Here is a 22,383-nt window from a genome sequence, read left to right on the forward strand (position 1 = left end):
ACCTTCATTTAATTACATCTACAGAGTCCCTCTTTCTCTCTGTCTCTCTTTCTCCTTCCTTCCTTCCTCCCTCTCTCTCTCTCTCTCTCTCTCTCTCTCTCTCTCTCTCTCTCTGTCTCTCTCTCTGTCTCTCAGTTTTTCTTTTTTTAAGATTTATTTATTTATTATGTATACATGTATATCTTATCTGCACATACATGCTTCCATGTATATCTGCACACTAGAAGAGGGCACCAGATCTCATAACCGATGGTTGTGAGCCACCATGTGGTTGCTGGGAACTGAACTCAGGACCTCTGGAAGAGCAGTCAGTGCTCTTAACCAATGAGCCATCTCTCCAGCCCTCTTTTGGTTTTTTCAAGACAGGGTTTCTCTGTGTAGCTTTGGAGCCTGTCCTGGAACTTGCTTTGAGGACCAGACTGGCCTTGAACTCTGAGAGATCTGCATGCACCATCACCACCTGGCCAAAGACTCTTTTTCAAAATAAGATAGTATTTACTGATTCTAGATTAGGATGTGGACTTACCTTTTGGGGGCCTTTCACTTATCCTAGTACACTGAAATTGTCTGGTGTCTGGTCTCAGCTCTCAGCTGCTTCTGAGCCTCAGAGCTGGGTCATTTTCCCATCTACTTTGCTCTTTCTCTTTAGATAGTGCCTTTAATTACTATTTATATAAATGACTACTCTACCTGACCGTGTTTAGCCAAACTTCTATTCTTGCTACATATAGCCAGGCCACATAATATCAGCACTTAAGTGGTTTAGAGGCATTGCAGACTTAACATGTCCACAGTAGAACTCATCACATTTCTTAGGTGCCCCCCACCCCCACCCCAATCACCACCTAAGAAAGGTTTGTTGTTCTCAGAGTTCTATAGCCAGTGAATGGCTACTATCCACCTGGGTCCTTGGCAGTTCTCTTACCCTGACTTCCCACACCCAGTTCAACACAGAAAACCTCCTCAGATAGTTTGAGATTTGCTGCTTCTCCTTTTGCTGCCACTACTGTAACCCAAGCAGCACCAGAGTTAGAGTGTTAACAGTCTTTCAGGTCTTATCCTGTGCACTCAGCTCTAATCTAGTTTCCACATAGCAAAACAGAATTTGAGCCATTTTATTTTGTGGCTGAGAATTCCTTATAATGACTTCTTTTGGTTTTAAGATAAAGCCCTAGATATTTCTTGTGGTCTCAGATCCTGTAAGTTCTGGCCATATTCAACTTTCCATCTCTTCTCTTTCTTCCCATCCTCCTCCTGTGTGCACAGCTATCTTTGAGTTCCCAAAACTTCTCTCCTGGATGAGTCTTTGAAAATGCTTTTCCCTGCTCCTCCTTATTGGTGACTAACTTATATTCTTAGATATGGGTAAAATTTTGTGTTCTAGATTGGATAACCCCTATCTTGAGTGTTCAAGTAACCCTTTTTACTTCTCCTTTTATGGCACAAACTATAATAATTCTTTTTTTTTTTAAAGATTTATTTATTTATTATGTGTACAACATTCTGCCTCCATATATGCCTGCATACCAGAAGAGGGCACCATATCTCATTACAGATAGTTGTGAGCCACCTGGGAATTGAACTCAGGACCTCTGGAAGAACAGCCAGTGCTCTTAACCTCTGAGCCATTTCTCCAGTTCCAATAATTCTTTTTTTAGACAGAGTTTTACTACAGGCTGGCCTGGAACTCATGACCTTCCTCCCTCAACCTCCTGGGTGCTGGAATTACAGGCATATGCCACCATACCTGATTCATAATTATTCTTAATTATTAATTAGTTCCCCCCTTGAGAGAATGTGAGCATCACTAGGGCGGGAAATGTGTACATTGCCAAGACAGGGAGTAGCCTAAATAGACTCATATATGAATGAATGGATGAATGAATGAATGAATGAATGAATGAATGAATGAATGAGCAAGTGAGTGAGTCAGTGAAGCTAAAAACCTGAGTTCCTAAGGATGTAATTTAGAAGGGTATATTTGGGACTGGGTGGTGGTGATGGCTCACACCTTTAATCCCTTGCATTTGAGAGGCAGAGTCAGGCAAATGCATGTTCGAGGCCATCCTGGTCTACATATTGAGTTTCAGGATAGCCAGGGCTACTCAGAGAAAGCCTGTTTCGAATCGCTCGCGTGCATGCATGCGTGCGTGCGTGCGTGCGTGCGTGCGTGCGTGCGTGCGTGCGTGCGTGCGCGTGCGTGCGTGCGTGCGTGCGTGCGTGCGTGCGTGCGTGTTTGGAATAAAAGAGAGACACAAAGTCTCACTGTTTATCTCTGGCCTGCAATTTGCTATGTAGATCAGGCTGGTCTTGAATTTGCAGAGATCTGCCTTCTTTGCCCCCATTCCCTAGTGCTGCACCACTATACCAACTCAAAATAAAATTTAGCTAGCTAGCCTGATTGGAGTAATGAAACTAGAAACTAGAATAACATGTGTATGCTCGTGTTGGTGTATGCACATGCATACATTTTGACATAGGTTCACATGCAGCCCAGACTGGCCTCTAATTTCCATGTAGCCAAAGATTATCTTGAATGTCTAATTCTCCTGTTTATCTCCTGAATATTGAATTTACAGATGTATACCACTGTACCTAGTTTTGTTTTATGTGATGCCAGGTATTAACTCCAGGACTTGGTTAGAAAATAGAAATTACTTTTATTAACTCTTTAATATACTTTGTTAATAGTATTCATTCAAAAATCCTAAATAGTCTTCACAGAGAAATTGTGACCGTGGATATGATGCAGACTATAGCTCCTGAAAAGCTGGGGACACTGCTCAGTTAGTAGAGCATTTGCCTGGCATGCAGGAGGCCCTGGGTTTGAGTCTATAGTACCACATTATAGATGTATGTTTGTCTATGTGTTTATATACGTACAGTAAATTTGGTTCAGAGAACAGCCATGTTTGGGTGTGAACATATTGATCTGGGAGTTATACAAGTTCAGAGTGTTGAACTGACAAAGCATGTATTTTTTATTGCTGCTGTTATTCTTTTTTTTTTTTTTTCGAAGCATGTGTTTTTAAACTGTCCTAGATACATTTGCACATTATGACTGGGAACTAAGACCCCTATTTTAAACTCTTGACGTGGTCATTCAGGTCTTGTGCAAGCTCCATGATTCTGCCTCCTGTGGGCAGGGTAGTACACCCTGCATTTACTGTTTTTTTTTCCAGTTTTATCTGTAATGACAGTTGGCATTTTCAGAATGTTTCCTGTTGATGGTTTGAATGTAAAGTGTCTTCCAAAAGACTTGGTCTCCAACTGGTGTCACTATTGAGGTAATTAGATCACCAGGATACTAACTTCATCAGTGAATTAATCCATTGTTGAGTTTATTGATCATTGGACTGTTAGGACTTAGAGGAAGTCACCCTTTAAAGGGTTTGTCTTAATCCCTATATTCCCCCAACTTACTTCTCTCTGTTTCCTGGATGCCATGAGGTGAGCAACTTTCTTCAACCATGACCTTCTGCTTTGATGTTTCTACTGTGGCACAGGCCTAAAAACAATGGGGCCAATTGGCAGTGGATTGAACCATGTGCCAGAATAAATCTTTCCTCTTCTAAGATGTTTGTCAAATATATTATGACTACATTAAAAAACTAACAAATTTCTTCTGCATATTTCAAGTGCAGAGGAAAAATAACTTCAATATTGTTCTTGGATTTCCGTAGTGCAGTATAGATCCAAGCTAGACCTGAAATCTATCTTAAGTAGGGTCTGATCTTGAAGTATTCCTTAAGCACTGTCCTGCTTCACACATAGTTGTTACCACATAGATACTTAGGAATTAAAACAGCATGTATTTACTCTGGGTGAGGAATCTGGCAGCAGCCCAGCCCTGTGTGTCTGCCTGAGAATCTGTTGTGAAGTTGCAGGAAGGCTGTCAGCTGGGACTGTGCTTGGCAAATCTTGATTGTGGGAAGATGCTCTTCCAAGCTCACACACAAGTGGCTCACTTCCCTGTCATACTGGCAGCTCTGTGGCATGGCTGCCATCATGACAGATATTCTGATTCTTAATACTGTTTATGAAACTGAACATTTTTTTAAATCTGTGATAGCTCTGGACATATTTCTTCATCTCCACTACATTAGTCTTTCACAAGAATGTGCCTTGTGTGTAGAAAAGGGTCATATTAAACAATGCAACCTGACAAAGTGGAATGACCAGAAGCAGCTCAGTGTTAAAGTGTTTGGGTGGTAAGCTGGGGAAGAGCTGTGAACAGAATGTTGCATAAAACTGGCTCAGAAGTCAGTGATATTAAGGGTGGTGATCCAACATCACCACGTATCTTCCCCACATTGAAACATCTGTATGCCTTCTAAGGAGCTGTCATCTCCAGCAGAATCTCCTGTTCCCAGCCAACTACTAAACAAAGTTAGGGACACATTAAGGTTCCAGTTTATGTTTACCCAACAATGTGACTCTTATACTAATCTGTAACACAGAAAGGTGGATTAACTCCTCAGTCTGGTGCCCTCCCTGGCCATTTTGCTGTGTGAAACCTTATCAAATTACAGTTGAGGGCTGGAGTGGTGGTAGCTCTGTGGTAAGGGATATACCCACCATACATAAGACCCTGGGTTCAGTCTCCAGCTCTGAAAAAAAATTAAATGTTGCTGGGTGGATTATGTCTAGTCAATCAGAATATAGGTGTGATAGTACTTCATTTATTTTTAAACACTGTACAGTTATATGGTTATGTTGTACAGTTATATTGATTGCTGCTGTTTGGAAAAAACAACTTTGCACGTAGTGGAAGCTGTAGGTTGAATATAAAGTACAGATCAGTAAATACTGTGTGAGCACTGAGAACTGCAAGAATTGTTTGTGTGTTTTCCACTTTATTAAGTATTTATATTTAGTTCTATAACCTGATAATACTACAAGAAAATGAACCCAGCATCTACTACTATGTGTTTCCAGCACAGATCACTTCTATGATCTCAAAATGTGTGTGCCTGTCTCCAGAAAATAGCAGAAACCAGAGGGGCTGTTTAATTCTGGCACTGTCTACCTGGAAATCTCAGGTCTCACAGATTGAGAGCTCAGTCCTAACACACAGCTTCCTCACTTCAGACACCAGTTGAAATTTCTAGACCTCTGAAATTTATGACCAACTGGCTGTCAGTTGGGGTTCCCAATCCCCCATCCTTGGGTTTAGCTTGCTGGTCAGCTCATAACTCAGGGAAATACTTGTTTACTAGTTTAGACTAAAGGATATTTTGTAGGTGACAAATACAACAGCGTTTGGTGTTACATGCCTGTAATTTCAGCATCTGGGAGGCAGAGTCAAACAATCAGCTTGGTCTATATAGTCAGTTTCAGACTAACCAGGGTTACATAATGAGACACCTATTACAAAAATAGAGAAGCTGGGTGGTGGTGGTTCATGCCTTTAATCCCAGCACTCAGGAAGTATAGGCAGGCGGATCTCTGAGTTTGAGGCTACCCTGGTCTACAAATCAAGTTCCAGGACAGGCTTTAAAGCTACACAGAGAGACACTGTCTTGAAAAAGCAAAAAGGGAAGGGAAGGGAGGGGAAGGAGGGAGGAAGGAAAGAAGGAAGGAAGGAAGGAAGGAAGGAAGGAAGGAAGGAAGGGAGATAACAACAAAGGAACAGATAGCCAAATGAAGAGATTGGTAGGATGAGGTTTGGAAATACCCTAGGCCCAGGAGCTCCCTGTGGAGCTGGGGTCATCCCCCTCCCTGCTTACGAATGATTTTTTTATTCACTTTTATATAAGCTTCCATGTGTTTAGCTGTGCAGAAGTGCCCTGAACCTTACCTCTTTGGGTTCTTTATGAAGGCTTCATTATAAAAGCATGATTGAAACAGGATGACCCTGTAACAGTGTGAAAGGGTGTGGTCTAATGCTAGAAGTCTACATAGGGAAATCCAGCAGGGCCTGTCTATCCAGATTCTTCTTGGCCTCTGTGCAACACTCTGTCCTCCCAGCTCTGGGCAGGATCTCTACTGAAATGGGGGTTTATGATCAATCTACAAGATCAGAGAATTATGGCCAGCCTGAGACAAAAAGAGAGGGGAAACTGAGAATATATCTTTGTTTTCTATTACTTGTCCAGGGGGAAAGAATTGTTAGTTTCTATGGCCTTTTGGGAGGAGAAAAGAGCAGAGAAGACTATGGTTTCTGAGGCCTAAAGCACCTTAGCATTACAAGAGACTATCCAGGGCTGGAGTGTTGCTCAGTGGTAGAGTGCTTGCCTACGTGTGCAAGGCCCTGGGTTCTAGCTCCAGCACTGGAGAAAGAAAAAAATAAAAGACTGTCTTCCATCCTTAAATGGGTTTTCTGCCCCCACCCCACCCCCATAATAGATGTCTCAGTCTGTGCAATAAACCAGATCAAGCCAAATAGAAAAGGTTTAACAACATGTTTATTTGAGCAAAGCAATTCCCAGATGGTTTCTCCAGTCCCAAAGACAGCTGGAGAAGCTGTGTGCCTGAACTAAAGCAGGGAAATTATATAGGTTGTAGGTGAGGGGTGATGATGTGTCAGCCACAAGCTGTGTTGTGCTCAAATACAGTCAAAAGCTGTCAGCTTTCGATGGCTAACCGCTTCAGGGGAGGAACTGGATTTTTCAGTGCCTTCCCTTTGTTTGTAGATTCTCTGAGTGGATGGGGCTTGGAGAGAAAGGAATGAGACTTCTCATACCATTCATGAGTGAGCTAGAGGTTTTAACAGAACACTGTTTTGAAGCCAAACTGAACCAAAAGGCTATGGTTCTGAGCCAGAAACCATGGATGAGATTCAAAATGGGTGTGTCATAAAATCAAAAGCCAATGCACTGATGTGCTCGGTTTCCACTTTCATGAACAGGTGTGTCATGGAATTTACTGTTCTCTACCATGCTCTACACTAAAGTTGTTTTTTTTTGATACCTTTTTATCCATGCAACCATTTGTACACAATTTACTTATTTATTTTGGACAAAGGCAGATTTGGGGGGGGAGGAAGTGGGGGGGTCAAGATAGGGTTTCTTTGTGGCTTTGGAGGCTGTCCTGGAACTAGTTCTTGTAGACCAGGCTGGTATTGAACTCACAGAGATCTGCCTGCCTCTGCCTCCCAAGTGCTGGGATTAAAGGCATGTTCCACCACCATCCAGCTCAAAAGTAGATTTTTTTTTTTTTTTTTTTTTTTTAGAAAACTAAGCTCTGCTTTTCTGGGTGGTTTCTATATTGGTGGGCAGAAATAACTGCCTGATGTAAAGAGCTACTAGCTAAGGCCTTGGAAATTGCCCCGGCCCGAGGGGCCCCGGTAATTCGTGAGTCCGAGGTGGATCAAGCCTGAAAATAATGGGCGAGAAAGAAGGAGGAGACCAAGCAAGGTCTTTGTCAAGGTCTGACTTTATTGATTATTACAAGGGGTTTTTAAAGAGAAAGAAGGAAGCAGAGAAAGAGGTGGTGGGGGGAGGAATGAATGTTAATTGCTCTCAGGCCAGGTCAGGTACCCAGAATCTCCTGTGTTTACCCCAAGCACTACCTAAGGAAGTGGGGGAAGGAATAGGTGTTAATTGCTTCTCAGGCCAGGTCCTGGAACCTGAGGGGTGGGATGCTAGACTAGCTGGCTGCTAGCTAGGCATGGGGGGTCGCCAAGGCTGGCTTCTGACAGGAAATGACAGTGCAGCTCAACCTGCTGTACAGAAAGGTCTAGTCCCTCTGTGTATAGGAATGCCACTTTATTTTTCAGGTGCATTGGCATTCAAAGCAGGCTTCTGTCCTCTTACTGCACATAGAAGTGTCAGCAGTAGTGAGCTGGATTCCCCTTATGGGGAAGAGGGACCCTGTGTAATTCTGAGTCTGTATTGGGACTAGACCTTGATTTTCTTCTGTCTCTGTCTACAGTATGCTAAACATATGTATTGCTTATTTGGCGCCCTACTTAAACTTCTATTTAAAAACTGTCCTTATAGTAGTAGAGATTGTACCCAAGACCTGGTATGCACTGAGATAAATTCCCAGTACATTTGTTTGTTTGTGACAGATTATCCCTGGATGACCTCCAGTTTTTGATATATCTGAAGATGACCTTGAACTGCTGATCCTCCTGCCCACCTCCCAAGTTCTAAGATTAAAGGCCTTTGCTACCACACCTGGCTTTTCCATTTATTTATTCTTCAACATCCTAACATGTTTGTTTGTTTTACAAAATTAGATTTTTAAAAGTTAATAACAAATTAGGAAGTTACAGATACTTTAAAGGTGACTAAGCAAGAGGTGTGTGTGTGTGTGTGTGTGTGTGTGTGTGTGTGTGTGTGTGTATACATGTGTGTGTACTCAAAGTGTTAGACCCCCAAAAACTCAAGTATCCGGGGTCCCAGGCCACATTCGCGGTCACCCCAATTACCAGGTGGATTCGAGAGCTTGCTGCAAACTGCACGAGGCTTTATTGTAATTTAACGAGCTAACCCCAAGTTAGCTCGGGTCTTTCATCCACCCGCCAAGGCGGATGGCTAGAAAAGACGGCTCCTAGGGGCTCCCAAAAGATCTTATAGGGCAGCTTAAGGGGAGTGTCTAGGGGTACGCACATGCTTACGATTGGTGTGCCTCCAGCCTTGGAGGGCTTGCCCTGTGTTGATTGGTCAACTGGTTGTTATGGCCCATAGGCCCTCCCAGGGTGGTTGCTATGCTCTCTACGTCATTGCTGTGCGCTTGTCCGTAAAGCACACCCAGGGTCGTAAAGCATAGCGCCACCAGCTAACTTCCGATTGGTTCCTTGTCACGAGACAGGCATCTGACTTTCTAGTGACTAAGGTTCCTTGTCACGAGACAGGCATCTGACCTCTAAGTGACCAAGGCAGGTTTATGGCAAGTACATGTTCGGCTGTTATGGCTGCCGAAAGGGAAGCTGGTTCCTTCAAAAGCATGGATAACTTTCAGGTGTGTTGCCTAGATAGCAACAAGAGAAAATTAATTTGTTAAGTCCCAGCAGCTAGTAGGGTAGAATAGAGTAGATGAGAGAGTAGGACTAAACCACTTGGCAAATGAATGGCAGCATGCGTAGACCTTGGCTTTGTTTCCTTTTTTAAATATTTATTTTTATGTGCATGGGTGTTTTGCATGTTTGAGCACCACAGGTGTGCCCATAGAGGCCAGAATAGGGTGTCAGATCCCATGGAACTTGAGTTAACAGATAGTTGTAAGCCACTGTGATGGTGCTGGGAATTGAACCCAGGTCTTCTGAAAGAGTAACAAGTGCTCTTAACTGCTGAGCCTCAACAGCCTTGTTTTTCAAAGGTAGAGAATCTAATTGGAAGAAGAAAATTTATGTACATGAACTAAGACAAAGAATACAATTAACAGTGTGCTGTTCAGGCACAGCAGCTTAGAGGAAGGGAGGAGTAAAGATTAGAAAGAAGACATTCTAAATGATAGCAAAAGTACAAAATTGAATTTAAAAGCTGTGATGGATCATATCAATTGCTAGGTTGCTCATCTAGGAGACCAACTTCTGAGCATGCCAGTGAAGGAGTCTCTAAATTGGGCTAAGTGAGGTGGGAAGATCCACCCTGAATGTGCACAACACTATCTCATGGGCTGGGATTCAGGGTTTCCCTATGTATCTCTGGCTGTTGGTAGACTCATTCTGTAATCTAGGCTGGCCTTGAAATCGAAGAAATCCCCCTACCTCTGCTCCCAAGTACTGGTATCAAAGGTGTGCACGCACTGGCACTTACTGACTGTAGATTGGTTGAACAGCTGGTGAACTTCTTTCTCTTTTTTGCTTAGCAATACAGTGATTTAAAACAAACACAAAGTCTGGCTGGGTGGTGGTGGTGCACACTTTTGTTTTGTTTTGGTTTTTTTTGAGACAGGGTTTCTCTGTGTATAGCCTTGGCTATCCTGAAACTTGCTCTGTAGACCAGGCTGGCCTTGAACTCTCAGGGATCCGACTGCCTTTGCCTCCCAAATGCTGGGATTAAAGGTGTGTGCCAGGTGGTGCACACCTTTAATCCCAGCACTGGGGAGACAGAGCCAGGCAGATCTCTGTGAGTTTGAGGCCAGCCTGGTCTACAGAGCAAGTTCCAGGACAGATAACAAAGCTACAGAGAAACTCTATCTCAAAAAACCAAAACCAAACAAACAAACAAGGTGGCTACATAGCCCAGGTCTTAAATTATAGTAAACCCTCCAACCTCACCTCTCATGAATTGTTTTATTTTTGAAATACATTTTAGAGACAGAACTTGATATTCAGAATAAAGAAGAATTGCTTACACTGTTTATAACAATGCATTTCTAGAGTGCTGGGAAGATGGCTCAACTGTTAGAAGTACCTGCTGCAGAGGACCCTAGTTTGGTTGAGTTCCTAGCTCAGATATCAGGCAGTTCACAACTACCTATAACTTTAGCTCCAGGTGATCTGTTGGCCTTTCTGGCTTCTGAGCATCCTCACACATGGCGTATATTCATAGACACACATAGATAAATGAAAATATGCATAAGTAGATATTTTGAAAAGAATGCATTTAAATTGATCTGCAGTAGGTTCTAGAACATTTATGAATTTGGCGTAGGAAAATTCTACTACTACCATATCCTTTGGTTTTCGTTTGGAAAGAGTAAGCTTAAACATTTTTTTAAAGAAACTTGGAATAGTCTTCCTGCTTTGACCTCTGAGTCCTGAAATGACAGGTGTGAGCCACCTGCCTTAGGGTTTCTATAGCAATGAAAAGACACCATGACCATGGCAACTTTTACAAAGGAAAACATTTAATTGGGTGACTTACATTTTCAGAGGTTTAGTCCATTATCATCATGGTGGGACATGGCAGCAAGCAGGCAGACATGGTGCTAGAGCAGAAGCTGAGAGTTAATTCATCTTGACTTGCAGGCAATAGGAAGTGGCTTGAACATATGTGAGACCTCAAAGCCTGCCTCCACAGTGACACACTTCCTCCAAAAAGGCCATACCTCCTAAAAGTGCCACTCCCTTTGGAGGGCATTTTTTTCAAACCACCACAGCACCATGCCCCACTCCTCAATTCTTAAAGAATTATACATCTGTATAGTTGGTAATTATATGTGATTGATGTAACACAAACTAGCAATTGTGTTCATTTTCATTAAAGTCATTGGCCTACAACTTGAGAAGCTGTTGGAAGGATCTGGATATTTTACATTCAAATTTCCTCAGTCCTTATCTTTACTTTTTGCCTTCATTCTGTTTAGAATCTCCATAATGAATGGATCCAGTGTGGCAAGTACATCACCCAGTGTGAAATGCAAAGAGGACCAAGAGTTACATGGACATGAGGAAAAGGAAAACCCATTTGCAGAATACATGTGGATGGAGAATGAAGAGGATTTCAATAGACAGGTAGGCAAAGGTAGAAGGCAGTCACTCTCTCTCTCTCTGGGCTAGGAACAGGGTGGTTCTTCTAGTGTTGACAAAGGCCCAACATACTCAAGAGAACCAGGGGTTCCAGATCTTAGCAGCCAGAGATTTATAGCTCAAGTTAGAGTCTGTAGCTCAAGTTAGAGTCTGTATCTCTGGGTTCTAAGCCAAGGGCCTGACCCTCAAGTCTTAGTGCAGTCCTCTGCTCTAAGCAGCAACAATCAGAGCCAGCCAGGATTATAGCTCCTAAATCCTCTTAAACCCTCAAGGATCTGTAGTCTTTCCCTCCCTCTTCCTTTCTGCCCTGTGTGGGTCTCTGTATTTTCATCCTACTGTCCTTCATTGTCTCTGCTGCTTGTGTGGAGTTCTTCCCTGCCCTCTTGCCTCCACTGACTTTGCTGACATACCCTTGCTGCTGTTTGTGTGTCTCATTCTGGAAAGTCATATTAAAATTGGCAAGACAAACAATAAAGATTTAAGATGCAGTTTAAAAAATTTGGTAAGACAAGAAGATACTATATCAAGGTTTCTAGGCAGGCCACAATTTCTTTACCATAATATTCAAGTCAAGATGCATTGTACGAAAAATATCTTATGGGGCCTGTGAGGTGGCTCTGTTGATAAAGGCAGTTGCTACCATGCCTTGGAACCAGAGTTAAATTCCCAGGACCCACATGGTAAATGAAGAGCACAAACTCCCACAAGTTGTCCTCTGACCTCCACATGTGTGCAGTGACACATGTGTACCTCCCTCTAACAATAAATAAATAAACATAATAAAAAATTTAAAGTTATAATCCCTAATACTAGTACTGATTGTCATTGATTTGGTCGGAAGATACACATTCACATACACCTATGCATTTGGAGGCTAATGTCAATATTGTGTATCTTCCTCTGTTGCGGTATGGGTGTTGTATTCACACTGGAAGAATGACTTTTAGCCTTTCTTGGCTGCAGGGTGGATGAGGCCCTAAAGACTGAACAACTTTTCCTTCACCCAGGGTTTCCTTTGTTGTTCTTCAATTTACACCTTCACAAGTTGATTTCCATATCCTCAAAAACAACCAAAGTTTCCAAAGGAACAATGCCAAGTGCAAATTCTCATTGGCAAAACCAAGTTTTGCATAGGCTTAGTATCCTTGGGAAACTATCAGGCAAGATTCACATTTTAGGGCAGCAAGGGAAACAACAGGTATCTGCTAAACAAAAGATGGATTAGGGCTAGGTGCTAGCACTCTGGAGCCAGACCAGGTGTAGCCCCGCAGGAATGTACTCTCACATTCCTCTATCAATCTCTCAGTGAATCTGAAGCTGGTGATTGGCTAGAATGGTTGGCCAGTGAGTCCTAAGATTTCTTCTGTCTCTGCCTCTGGACACTGGGATTACAAGTATACACCACCACACCTAGCTTTTTACAGGAATGCTGGGGATCCAAACTTATGTCCTCATGTTTGTGCCACAAGCATTTTTCCTGCTGAGCTATTTCCCCAGTTCCCTTATTGATCTTTTTTGGGAAAAAAAAAATTGTTCATTGAAAGGTAGTTATGGTGGTGCATGCCTATAATCCCAACATTCATGAGAAGCAACAAGGGGATCAGGAGTTCAAAGCTCTGTTCAAAGAAGAATTGAACAATGAGGCTTTTAAAACCAGATTGAAATGTAAGACTAAGACCTAAATAAGGAAATATCACTTGTTTGAGGTCTTAGCAACTAGTGGCATATGATGGTACATACTTTTAATCCCAGCACTGGGGAAATAGAGTCAACAAGAACAGTTCAAGGTCAGCTTCTTCTACCTGTGCAGCTTGAGCATCTCCACAGACCCAGACAGATAACAACAAATGTGGTCTCGGGAAGAATAACTCAGGGGCTGAAGAGACAGCTCTGTAAGTCTTGAGTACTTGCTGTTCTTGCAGAGGACAAGAGTTTGGTTTCCAGCACCTGTGTGGTAGCCTACAACCATCTGTAACTCCAGCTCCAATGGAGTCAGTGCTTTTCTTATGGCCTTTTCATTTACCTGCACTCATGTGCACTCACACACACACCCCAGTTAAAAATGATAAATTTTTTTTGAAGAAAGGATAACTCAGGAAAGGGAAGAGTTCTTGTAAGAAGAAACACATTAGTTGTATTTGTGAATGATTTATGTTCATACACAGATAGTTTTAATAATAGAGAGAGACTTGGTTGTGCTAAGTGGGGGGAAAACCACCAATTCTATGTAACTTGTAGGATCTGTTGCCACTGGTGAGGCATGACATGGAATGTGGGAAGATGAAACCACTTAGTTGGGTGTTAGGGGTCTTTTATATATGTATTGTTCTCTAATTGGAGGTTTTTTGTTTGTTTTTCTATAAGCTCCTATCATTTCCCCATGGGTATCTAATAACTAAAGTCAGAACAGGCACAATATTCAATCATGCCTCAGAGTTGAGACTTAGGATCTTTTGTTTGTTTTTCTTTTCTTTTTTTAATGTTCTTAGTGCTAATTTCCCAACTCTTACACAAAGAAAATTGAATACTGCTATAATAAGAGAAATAGATTCACATGGCAAGGTCTTAAAAGAAATAGCTATAGTAAAATACTTGAGCAAGGGAATGTGTAAGAGAATGGAGAGCAGGAGTATGGTGTCTTATACCTGTGGTCCTAAGGCTTGACAGACTGAGGCAGGAGGATTGATGTTAGTTCACAGCCATCCTGAGCTGTATATATAGTGAGTTTGTCCAGCCCTGTCACACAGAGAAATAGAGAATGGATAGAAAAAATAAATACCAAACATTTCAAACACAAAGCTATAAAATCTTATGGCTTAGAAATACTTTGTTGTAGTTACTTAAGAGCTTCTTAACTATATAATTTACGAGATTTAAAAATGTTTGGGCAATTAAAAATTTAAGATACTCTTCTTAAGCTGGGTAATAGAACATGGCTGTGATCCCAGCACTTGGGAGGAACAGGCAGGAGGATCAGAAGTTCAAGGCCAATCTCAGCTACATGTAGAGTTCAAGGCCAGCCTGGGATATATGAAACTCTGTCTAAAAGCAACAGAAACAATTAAAAACTTGGCTATTGTAACTTTTTCTGAACATATGAGGCACAGTTGATGTGGAAAGAGATTTGGCAAGTGTGGAATGGCCCATAGAAGTCACTGAAATCTGCCAAGTAAATAGTGTCTGCAAAGGACTGGAAAATCCTGGGTCTCTTTACTTTGTGACAGGGTTTAGGAAGTATGGAATAGTTTAAATATTGTGTTCTTGTTTTAAGAGACTACTGTGTTGTGACATATATTTCTAGTAAGTAATGCATCAGAAAATGTCCTTTGTATCTCTCTAAGGTTCTAAAAGTATTTTTCTACCTTGGGGTTCTTGCTAATATTGGTTTTGATTTGGTTTTGTTTTGTTTTTTTCGAGACAGGGTTTCTCTGTGTAGCTTTGGAGCCTATTCTGGCACTCTCTCTGGAGACCAGGCTGGCCTCGAACTCACAGATTCACCTGCCTCTGCCTCCCGAGTGCTGGGATTAAAGGCGTGCGCCACCAACACCCCCAGCTGTGCCACCAACGTCCGGCCGATTTGGTTTTCAGTATCCAAGTTGAAGACCAAGTACATACTTCCTTTGTCTTTTACATGTTCCTTGTAAAGTGAGAAATTTAAGAATTTTGTTTTTTGAATCAGTGTCTCACTATGTGGCCTTGGCTAGTCTAGAACACAACCAGGCTGGCCTTGAACTTACAGAGACCCACCCTACCTGTCTCTGCTTCTTAAATGCTGAAATAACAAGCATGCCACTACATCTGGCTAGAAAGAATGCTTTTAACAAGACGAACAGAGCTTTGAACAAGATCAAAGAAAGAATTCAAGCTAGAAAATGATTTTTCCATACCATTGTAAAAGTAGAGAATAAAAAATAAAAGCAAGATAAAGAATCAAAAGTAATCACAAAAAAAGTGTCCCATAAAGATTTATGAAGACCTGAAGTTTCTATTTTTAATAACTAAAATCATGTTTTCTCTATGGTTATCATATCTGTTATTTTTCTGTTGCTGTGATAAAATACCATGACCCAAAAGTAACATAGGGGAGAAAAGGGCTTATTTTAGCTTACAGTTCTAGGGGGAATACATTCAGTCCATCATGTTTGGGATGAGCAACAGACAAGCATTGGCAGCAGGAACAAGAAGTTGGCTGATCACGTTATCTGCAAATTGGAAACAGAGAGAAAAAAAAAAAAACAAGACATGGTATACAACTGTAAATTTCAAAGCCTGTCCCCATTAACATACTTTCTTCATCAGGGCTCTACCTCATAAAGGTTCTGTAATGTCTCTAAACAACATCACCAACTAAGGACCAAGTATTTAGAAACATGAGCCAATTATTGGGGACACTTTTCATTTAAACCACAATAGTCATTAGAGGCATCATTAGCTCTCCTGCCCATGGTTCTGAGTTGTAGAATGAGGACCTCTAAAGGGAAGGGCTGGGGACCCCAGAGGGATTATCCTTTGAATGTTCTTCCTCTGTTGGCAGGTGGAGGAAGAGCTGCAAGAGCAAGACTTCTTGGACCGCTGCTTCCAGGAGATGCTGGATGAAGAGGACCAGGACTGGTTCATTCCAGCACGAGACCTGCCTCAGACTATGGGACACTTACAGCAGCAGTTAAATGGATTGTCAGTCAGCGACAGTCATGAATCTGAAGACATTTTGGTAAGAGCCTTCAGTAATTCCACATGTGACATCCTGAAAGGAATATGTTGTTTGCAGTCATAGATGCCTCTATGGCCCTACATCCTACATCAAATCTCTGGAACCTCTCAGCTGCCATGTGTTCATCCTTTAAATGGCCCCCAGCTCTATGAAACTGTAATCATCATCCTTCAATTACCCTTATGCTCTGCACTGAGATAAGATTAAAAGTCTAAGTTGGGCTTCAGTAGACCACTTGATAATTGCCTTTCTCTTTCACTATCTGTATCTAATGTATTCTGGATCTGCTAGGAAAACTGTTCCTATTAGGAGGAACACACTCCTGACAGACTAGTGAGCCAAGACAAGAGCACGAAGGGGCACAGATAGATAAAAAAAAGTAGAGGTTCTGGTGTCCAAAGTGTCTGCATGGAATATTGTTTTTCACCGTGTTGATCTGTTTCATGGCTTGAAGTGCTGTTTTGGAATGAATATCATTCATACATTCAAGGGAATATCCGGAAGTGGAGTGGGAAGCAGGAGGGAGGAGCCTCTTACTCAGTGACAGCCTGGGGTATTAAGAATCTCCCTTTCCCTGAGGCTTACCAGGAAGGGTACTGGGTGTGGCTTAGTTGTGGAACACTTACTTATCGTGTATCAGAACTGCAAAAACAAAGTTTAAATGATTTGATGTTTTTCTCCCTGTCCCTCTTCCCCTCTCTTTCCCTGTACTTTCATCTCTCTGCAGGGCTAGGGATTTGAACCTTGTACATGCTAGGCAAGTATTCAACCAATGAGCTACATCCCCAGCCTGGAAATAAGTTTTAAAGTATAATATGACATGAAAGCAGAAAGATGACCATTGGTGTGGGGAGAGATAAGAGGCAGGTATCAGCAAAGTCAGTGTAATGCATATGTATAAAATGTTATAGTGAAACTCATTATCTTGTATGCTAACTAAATTAATTTTTTTAATTATGAAAAACACAATAAAAGTACAGCTTGCTTTGAGATATGTTTTCTCTTGATTTCTTATTTCAGAGCAAAAGTAACCTGAATCCAGATGCCAAGGAGTTTATTCCAGGAGTGAAGTACTGAGCTGTTGGAAGCTTCCAGAAGGACTTGTCTTGTCCCCGTACCTGGGGCCAGCAATGTACAAAAAGGCAGAGCTGAAGGGGGGTGGCAGGGGTGTGCAGCCAGGCGGGTTGGGTTGGGAAGGTGGTTTAACTGGATACTGTGACTCTGAGTAACTAATGTGCGAGGTACTACTCTCCAAGCCCTCTGAGCATGGCTCTTCTGTTCTGCTGATTTGTTCAGAGCAGTTTCCCCTTTTATTTTATTTTTGATGATCTCTTTGGAGTTAAGGAACTGCAGCTGTTTTTCCCTTGTAAGGTATGTTCTGTCTGCATTCAAGCAAAATAAGATGACCAAGGAAAACAGTATTTAAGAAATAATCTTCCCTGCTGTGTACCTACCGAGAGCAGGGCATCTGGAAAGCTTAAGAAGTTTGCAGCTGGGTGGTAAGAAGGAAAAACAGGAGATGTAAACCAGCTGCAACACTCAGCTCCCCAACCCCTGACATTTCCATGATGAACTGAAGTACCAGTAGCCCACAAAGCCCTTGTCTCCTGGCCTGAACTCTACTCAAGAAAACACAGATTTGAAAGTTCTTGGATGAATAAAACTTTGGATGGAAGCAAGTTGTACATCACAAGAGCAGGGCTTGATAGTGACTGTCATTTAGTTGCTGCTGGCCTGCTGTTGAGCATACGTGTGTAGCTACTACCATTCATCATTTACCAGTAAAGGGTTGCTTTGCCTTCGTGATCCTCATGGGGGCTACTCCTGGCTTCTTTCCCTCACAGCTCTAAAAGACACTGCTACCCAAAACCTGAGATGGGCCTTTCATTGGGATAGTTGTGTCTTGAATCTTTTTGGACAGTTTTGGTTTTGTTTTCCTTGTCCCATCAATATCTGTCTCTTACAGTGTCTTAATTCCTTCAAAGATTTCTGTATTTTTTTTTCCAAGAAAATACTTTTTTCCAAACACTAGCAAGCTGCTTAGTTCAGTTTGGGTGCTTCTCCTGCCTTAGCGAGTGATTCCCAGAAACTAAGCTGCTGAAGGATCCTGCCTGAGAATACAACTAAGCTCCGTGAAGCTGTAAATGACTTCTGTTTCCTCATGGGCCTGGCTAGGTGCAGTCTTGGTTTTATTGCTACTCTGTGGAACTGAATTCCATGGATCTGCTGTTGTGAGTAGAGGTGAAGGTGTTAGTGTTGAGGGTGAAAGAACGAGTGTCCTGTCCTTTTCATACTCCAAGGACAAGGGATTTGGAGAGGCCTGAGAGTGCTGTGGCATCTGTGGGGTTGTCACTGTGCTGTATTAGGTCTGGAAAGATCATGTAGCTTCCAGTCTGGCAGTTCAGCATGTGGATGTGAGCAGAGACTGGAAGAAAGGACTGGAGTCTGGAAAGTTGAAACGTTTTCCCTTTTTCATGAACTGATTTTCTCACTTTTCATTTTGTCTTGGTGCCAGGGATGGAACCCAGGGTTTCACTTGTGCCATGTTAGTCCTGTCCTTGAGCTGTTCTCAACTCTCCCTTGTTGACTTGTAGACAGCCCCAGCAGTTAAACACAAAGTTCCCTGTTTTTTCCTGTTAAAGTCTCATAGGATGGCATCTTGTGAAAGTGGCCTTCCCTCTTAGGTCACATCATAGTGAGTAGCTTAGAGAACTTGTACTGCCAGATACACATTGACTTCCAGAGCCTCTCCCTCAAGAGAATGGAACTCCTAGTCCTCTGAGAGGAATTTATTCCTGCTTGTAGTTTGGCTTGCCACTTCTAATAAGGAGAAGGGTATGGGTAGGGCATGCTACAGCCTCCATAAGGCTGTTAGAGTTCAGAATGTATCAGGATTGCACGAAGATAGTTGAGAATCTCCGCCTGCATATAGTGCATCCTCCTCTAAGTACCTGGCTGGGAAGCCCTGAGGAGGTTTTGTTCCATCCTAAAGTTTTGCCCTTTGGAAGCCAAACTTCTAGGTGTGATCCAAGAGGCCTATCTCCCCTCCTGCTGTGCTGGCTCATTTTACTTGGATATCAGTCTCTGGCTTGGTTTTAAGGGTACATTTGGTTAATACTATTAAAATACTGTCAGTGTACTTGGAAACAAGTGCTAGTGTGTTGGGTCCATCTCAGAGGCAACACGATGACTCCAGGCTTAGGATATAGCCAGTGAGGTGGTCCTTAGTAATGTGTAAAATGACTTATTCCTATGGCCCAACTCTTCAATTATCCAATGTTGTGAGGTAGTATAATTGTGCCCCAGACTACACTTAGCCTTAGAGTTTGCCAACTCAGCAGAAGAGTTTTGGAGGTTTTGTGTGTGTGTGTGTGTGTGTGTGTTTCCCCTTGAGAATTTGTATAGCAATAGAAAATGTTATTAATAGTTACTTGTCTGGCTGGCCCCAGTCTTCATTTATTTGTGACTGAGTTCAATTGTGATTATTTGACTCTATAACTTTTCTTTTGTGTGTGTGAGAGGGGATGGAAACATGGATCTCTTCAGGCATTTTGGACTGCATAAGAAATTGTGGAGGTAGCCAAAGCCTGGGTATGGTAGCTGAGGGCCTGGGGCCAGTTTCTATCTGTATGTACCTGACTTTTGGTTATAAGCAAGCTAGAAAAATAGTCTAAAGATTGGATCCAGGACCTCACATGTGCTATGCAAGCACTACACCAAGCTGCATTCCAGGCCTGTGCCAGCCTGGGTCTTAGTAGCACCCCTATTTCTACAATTACAAGAGCTATGATTGGTTCGTTAAGATTATAAGGCTAACCATGGCTTAAAAATAAATGTTTCTAGTGAAGTACTAAGTATTCTCCATATTATTGTTATATCAAGGTTTTGTTTTGACTTTAGACAGACTAAGATGCAGGTAAACAGCTCTTTGAGTCAGCGTCTTCAATGAGTGAGCTGGGAAAGGGGGACAGAGTGAACCTCTTGATTGGGGCTGTGGTAGATGAGCATTGCCTGGCTTCCTGAATTTGTCCCCCATTGCTATAGGGGACAGGCCTCTGCAATACAAGTCTTGGTATTACATGCTATTAGTTTAGGTTTATAGATGTCAAGGATAGGAACTCACAGGTCTAACAAATTTGACTAGAAGTTGGAGGTACCCACTTGGTGGAAAAGCTTATCCCAGCCACTCTCCTCTGGAAGAGCAGGGGTGGGAGGCATTAATTTTGTCAAGTAGGGAGAGCAGAAAGGATGCTGATGTGTGAAGCAGGGATCAAGTGATCCCATCCACAATTGGTCAGTCCTGGTATAGCTCAGTGCAGTGGATGTCAACGCCTCCCAACGTCCATTCTGCCACATGGATGATGCCCACCAGACTTACACATACACAATCTGGAAGAAGCGGGATTATTTTTCCCATGTTCAATCTTCCAAGAAGCTGCTGGTAGTGATGGGAACAGAGCAGGAATCTGCCCAGGGAAACATTAGACTGCATATGGCCTGCCCTCATCACCATCACACTCCTGGACCCCAGAAGTTTCTTTTTCCTGGGAGCTGGGACTAGAACATAAGACACTTCAAGACACTTCTTCAAGATGTGAAGCTTAGAAGCCACATTTCCTTTCCTGCTCTTGGGGAAACAGGAAGAAATTCAAAGGATGGTTTTTTGTTTTGTTTTGTTTTGTTTTTTTTATGTAAAAACCTTCCTACATTTTTGTTGCTAAAGTATAATTTAAATGAAAAATTTGCTGAGTTTCTCTCCCCAAATTTACCTTACTATATTTTAAAACTAATAAACATTCCAGGTTACTTAATACTATAAAGAATTTTTTGTTGTTGTTTTGGCAGTTCTTGGGATCAAACTCAGAACCTCATACAGCTAGGCAGCATTCTACCACTGAGGCTATCCTTACCTCTGGGTAAGGATATTAAAAGTATCTTTTGAGTCAGTGTTGCTCAGTGGTTTAGACTAAACTTGAACCTCTGATCCTGTTGCCTAAGCTTCTCCAGTGCTGAGATTATAATGTGGACCACCTGGCTGTCCTAATTATCTTAATAGTGTACTGTTACTAAATTGTTTTCAGTGCTGGGAGAAGATTTCATGCATGCTGGGAAAGTGTTCCAACAGCAAACTACATCCCTTGGCTATAAAATGCCTTTCTTGTAAAGTAGTAACATGTTTCACTCTATAAACACAAAGAAAATTTTGTCCTGCCAATTGTGAGCCTTCAAAAATATTTAGCAGCAAGTACTCATCTTTAATCCCAGGACTTGGGAAGAGGCAGGGGCAGGGACAGGTAGATCTCTAGTTTGAGGCCAACACAGAGTTCATACTAGCAAGGTCTACATAAATAAGACTATCTATAAATAAGTTAATAAAAATAAACTAGCACTTGAAAAGTGGAAACAAGGCCCCTAAATCAAAACAGCTTTGAGCTGGGGCAGTTCACTAATGATGTATATAGATCATGAAACTCACTGGGTTTAAGTGTCATAGTCTTTAGTGCTGGAACACAACCACCTCATTCGTTTCTCCCGGTAAGCTCTTTGATATGCTGGTCCCCAGGCCCTGGTGTGGCTAATGCACCTTTTCTGGAGTCAAACACTGTAATTAATTGATTTGGCACTTTTTTTTTCTGAGGTGTTCTTTCAATATTGAGCAGTTTCCTGTTGAAGAGTATGCTGCATTTGTCAGAGAGCCCCTTAAGCTCAGGTTTCAGCCTCCTCAGCTCCACTGGCTTTCCACCTCTACTTTGGCAAGTCCTCTGTTCACAGGACTTGAGAGCTGTATGTCTTAGGAGCCTGAACCCTGCAGATTCCTGTGATCCTCAATTTCTCATGAAATTGGTACATGAAACATTGTACTGTCTACTGTAGATCAGGACCTTTGAAGCATCTGAGGGCCATTTAATAATGAGCACAAGTGAACAGGAAATGAAACTACTCTAGGGTTCCATTCAGAATCAGTGCTGAAGACTGTAACTTTCTAGTCATGTCTGTGGAGAGTTGTACTAATTCTGTTGGACTCTTGAGGTGGTGGAGATACACACAGGAGGAAACAGGGCCAAGTAGAGATGGAGGAGCCAGTGGAGAAAAACAGCCTAATACTGCCCAGGCTGTCCTCCAGTAAACCTAGGTCCAGATTCTAGACTCTTGTTCCTATTGCAAATGTTTAAAAACTTGTTGATCATAGGCTTTTAAAATAAAAGAACAAGCTGGAGAGATGGCTTAGCAATTAAGAGCATGGCTGCTCCTGATTCAATTCCCAGTACCCACATTGAGGCTTACAGCCATCTGAAACTCCAGTCCC

General features: G+C 42.2%; 1 protein-coding gene across 3 annotated transcripts in view; it reads left to right on the plus strand.

Moving 5' to 3' along the window:
• The window catches only part of Paip2b (poly(A) binding protein interacting protein 2B), a 33,897-nt gene extending 13,001 nt beyond the window's left edge, over positions 1 to 20,896 (plus strand). For all 3 annotated transcript variants that reach the window (XM_027428566.2, XM_035448424.1, XM_027428568.1), the window contains 3 exons: positions 11,203 to 11,350; positions 15,900 to 16,076; positions 17,097 to 20,896. In XM_027428566.2, coding sequence (XP_027284367.1) covers positions 11,203 to 11,350; positions 15,900 to 16,076; positions 17,097 to 17,153 — 382 coding nt within the window. In that variant the 3' untranslated portion in view covers positions 17,154 to 20,896. The remainder of the gene's footprint in view (positions 1 to 11,202; positions 11,351 to 15,899; positions 16,077 to 17,096) is intronic.
• Positions 20,897 to 22,383: the final 1,487 nt, after the last annotated feature.

The sequence above is a fragment of the Cricetulus griseus genome, chromosome 8, assembly GCF_003668045.3.
Source record: "Cricetulus griseus strain 17A/GY chromosome 8, alternate assembly CriGri-PICRH-1.0, whole genome shotgun sequence".
Taxonomy (NCBI): Eukaryota; Metazoa; Chordata; class Mammalia; order Rodentia; family Cricetidae; genus Cricetulus; species Cricetulus griseus.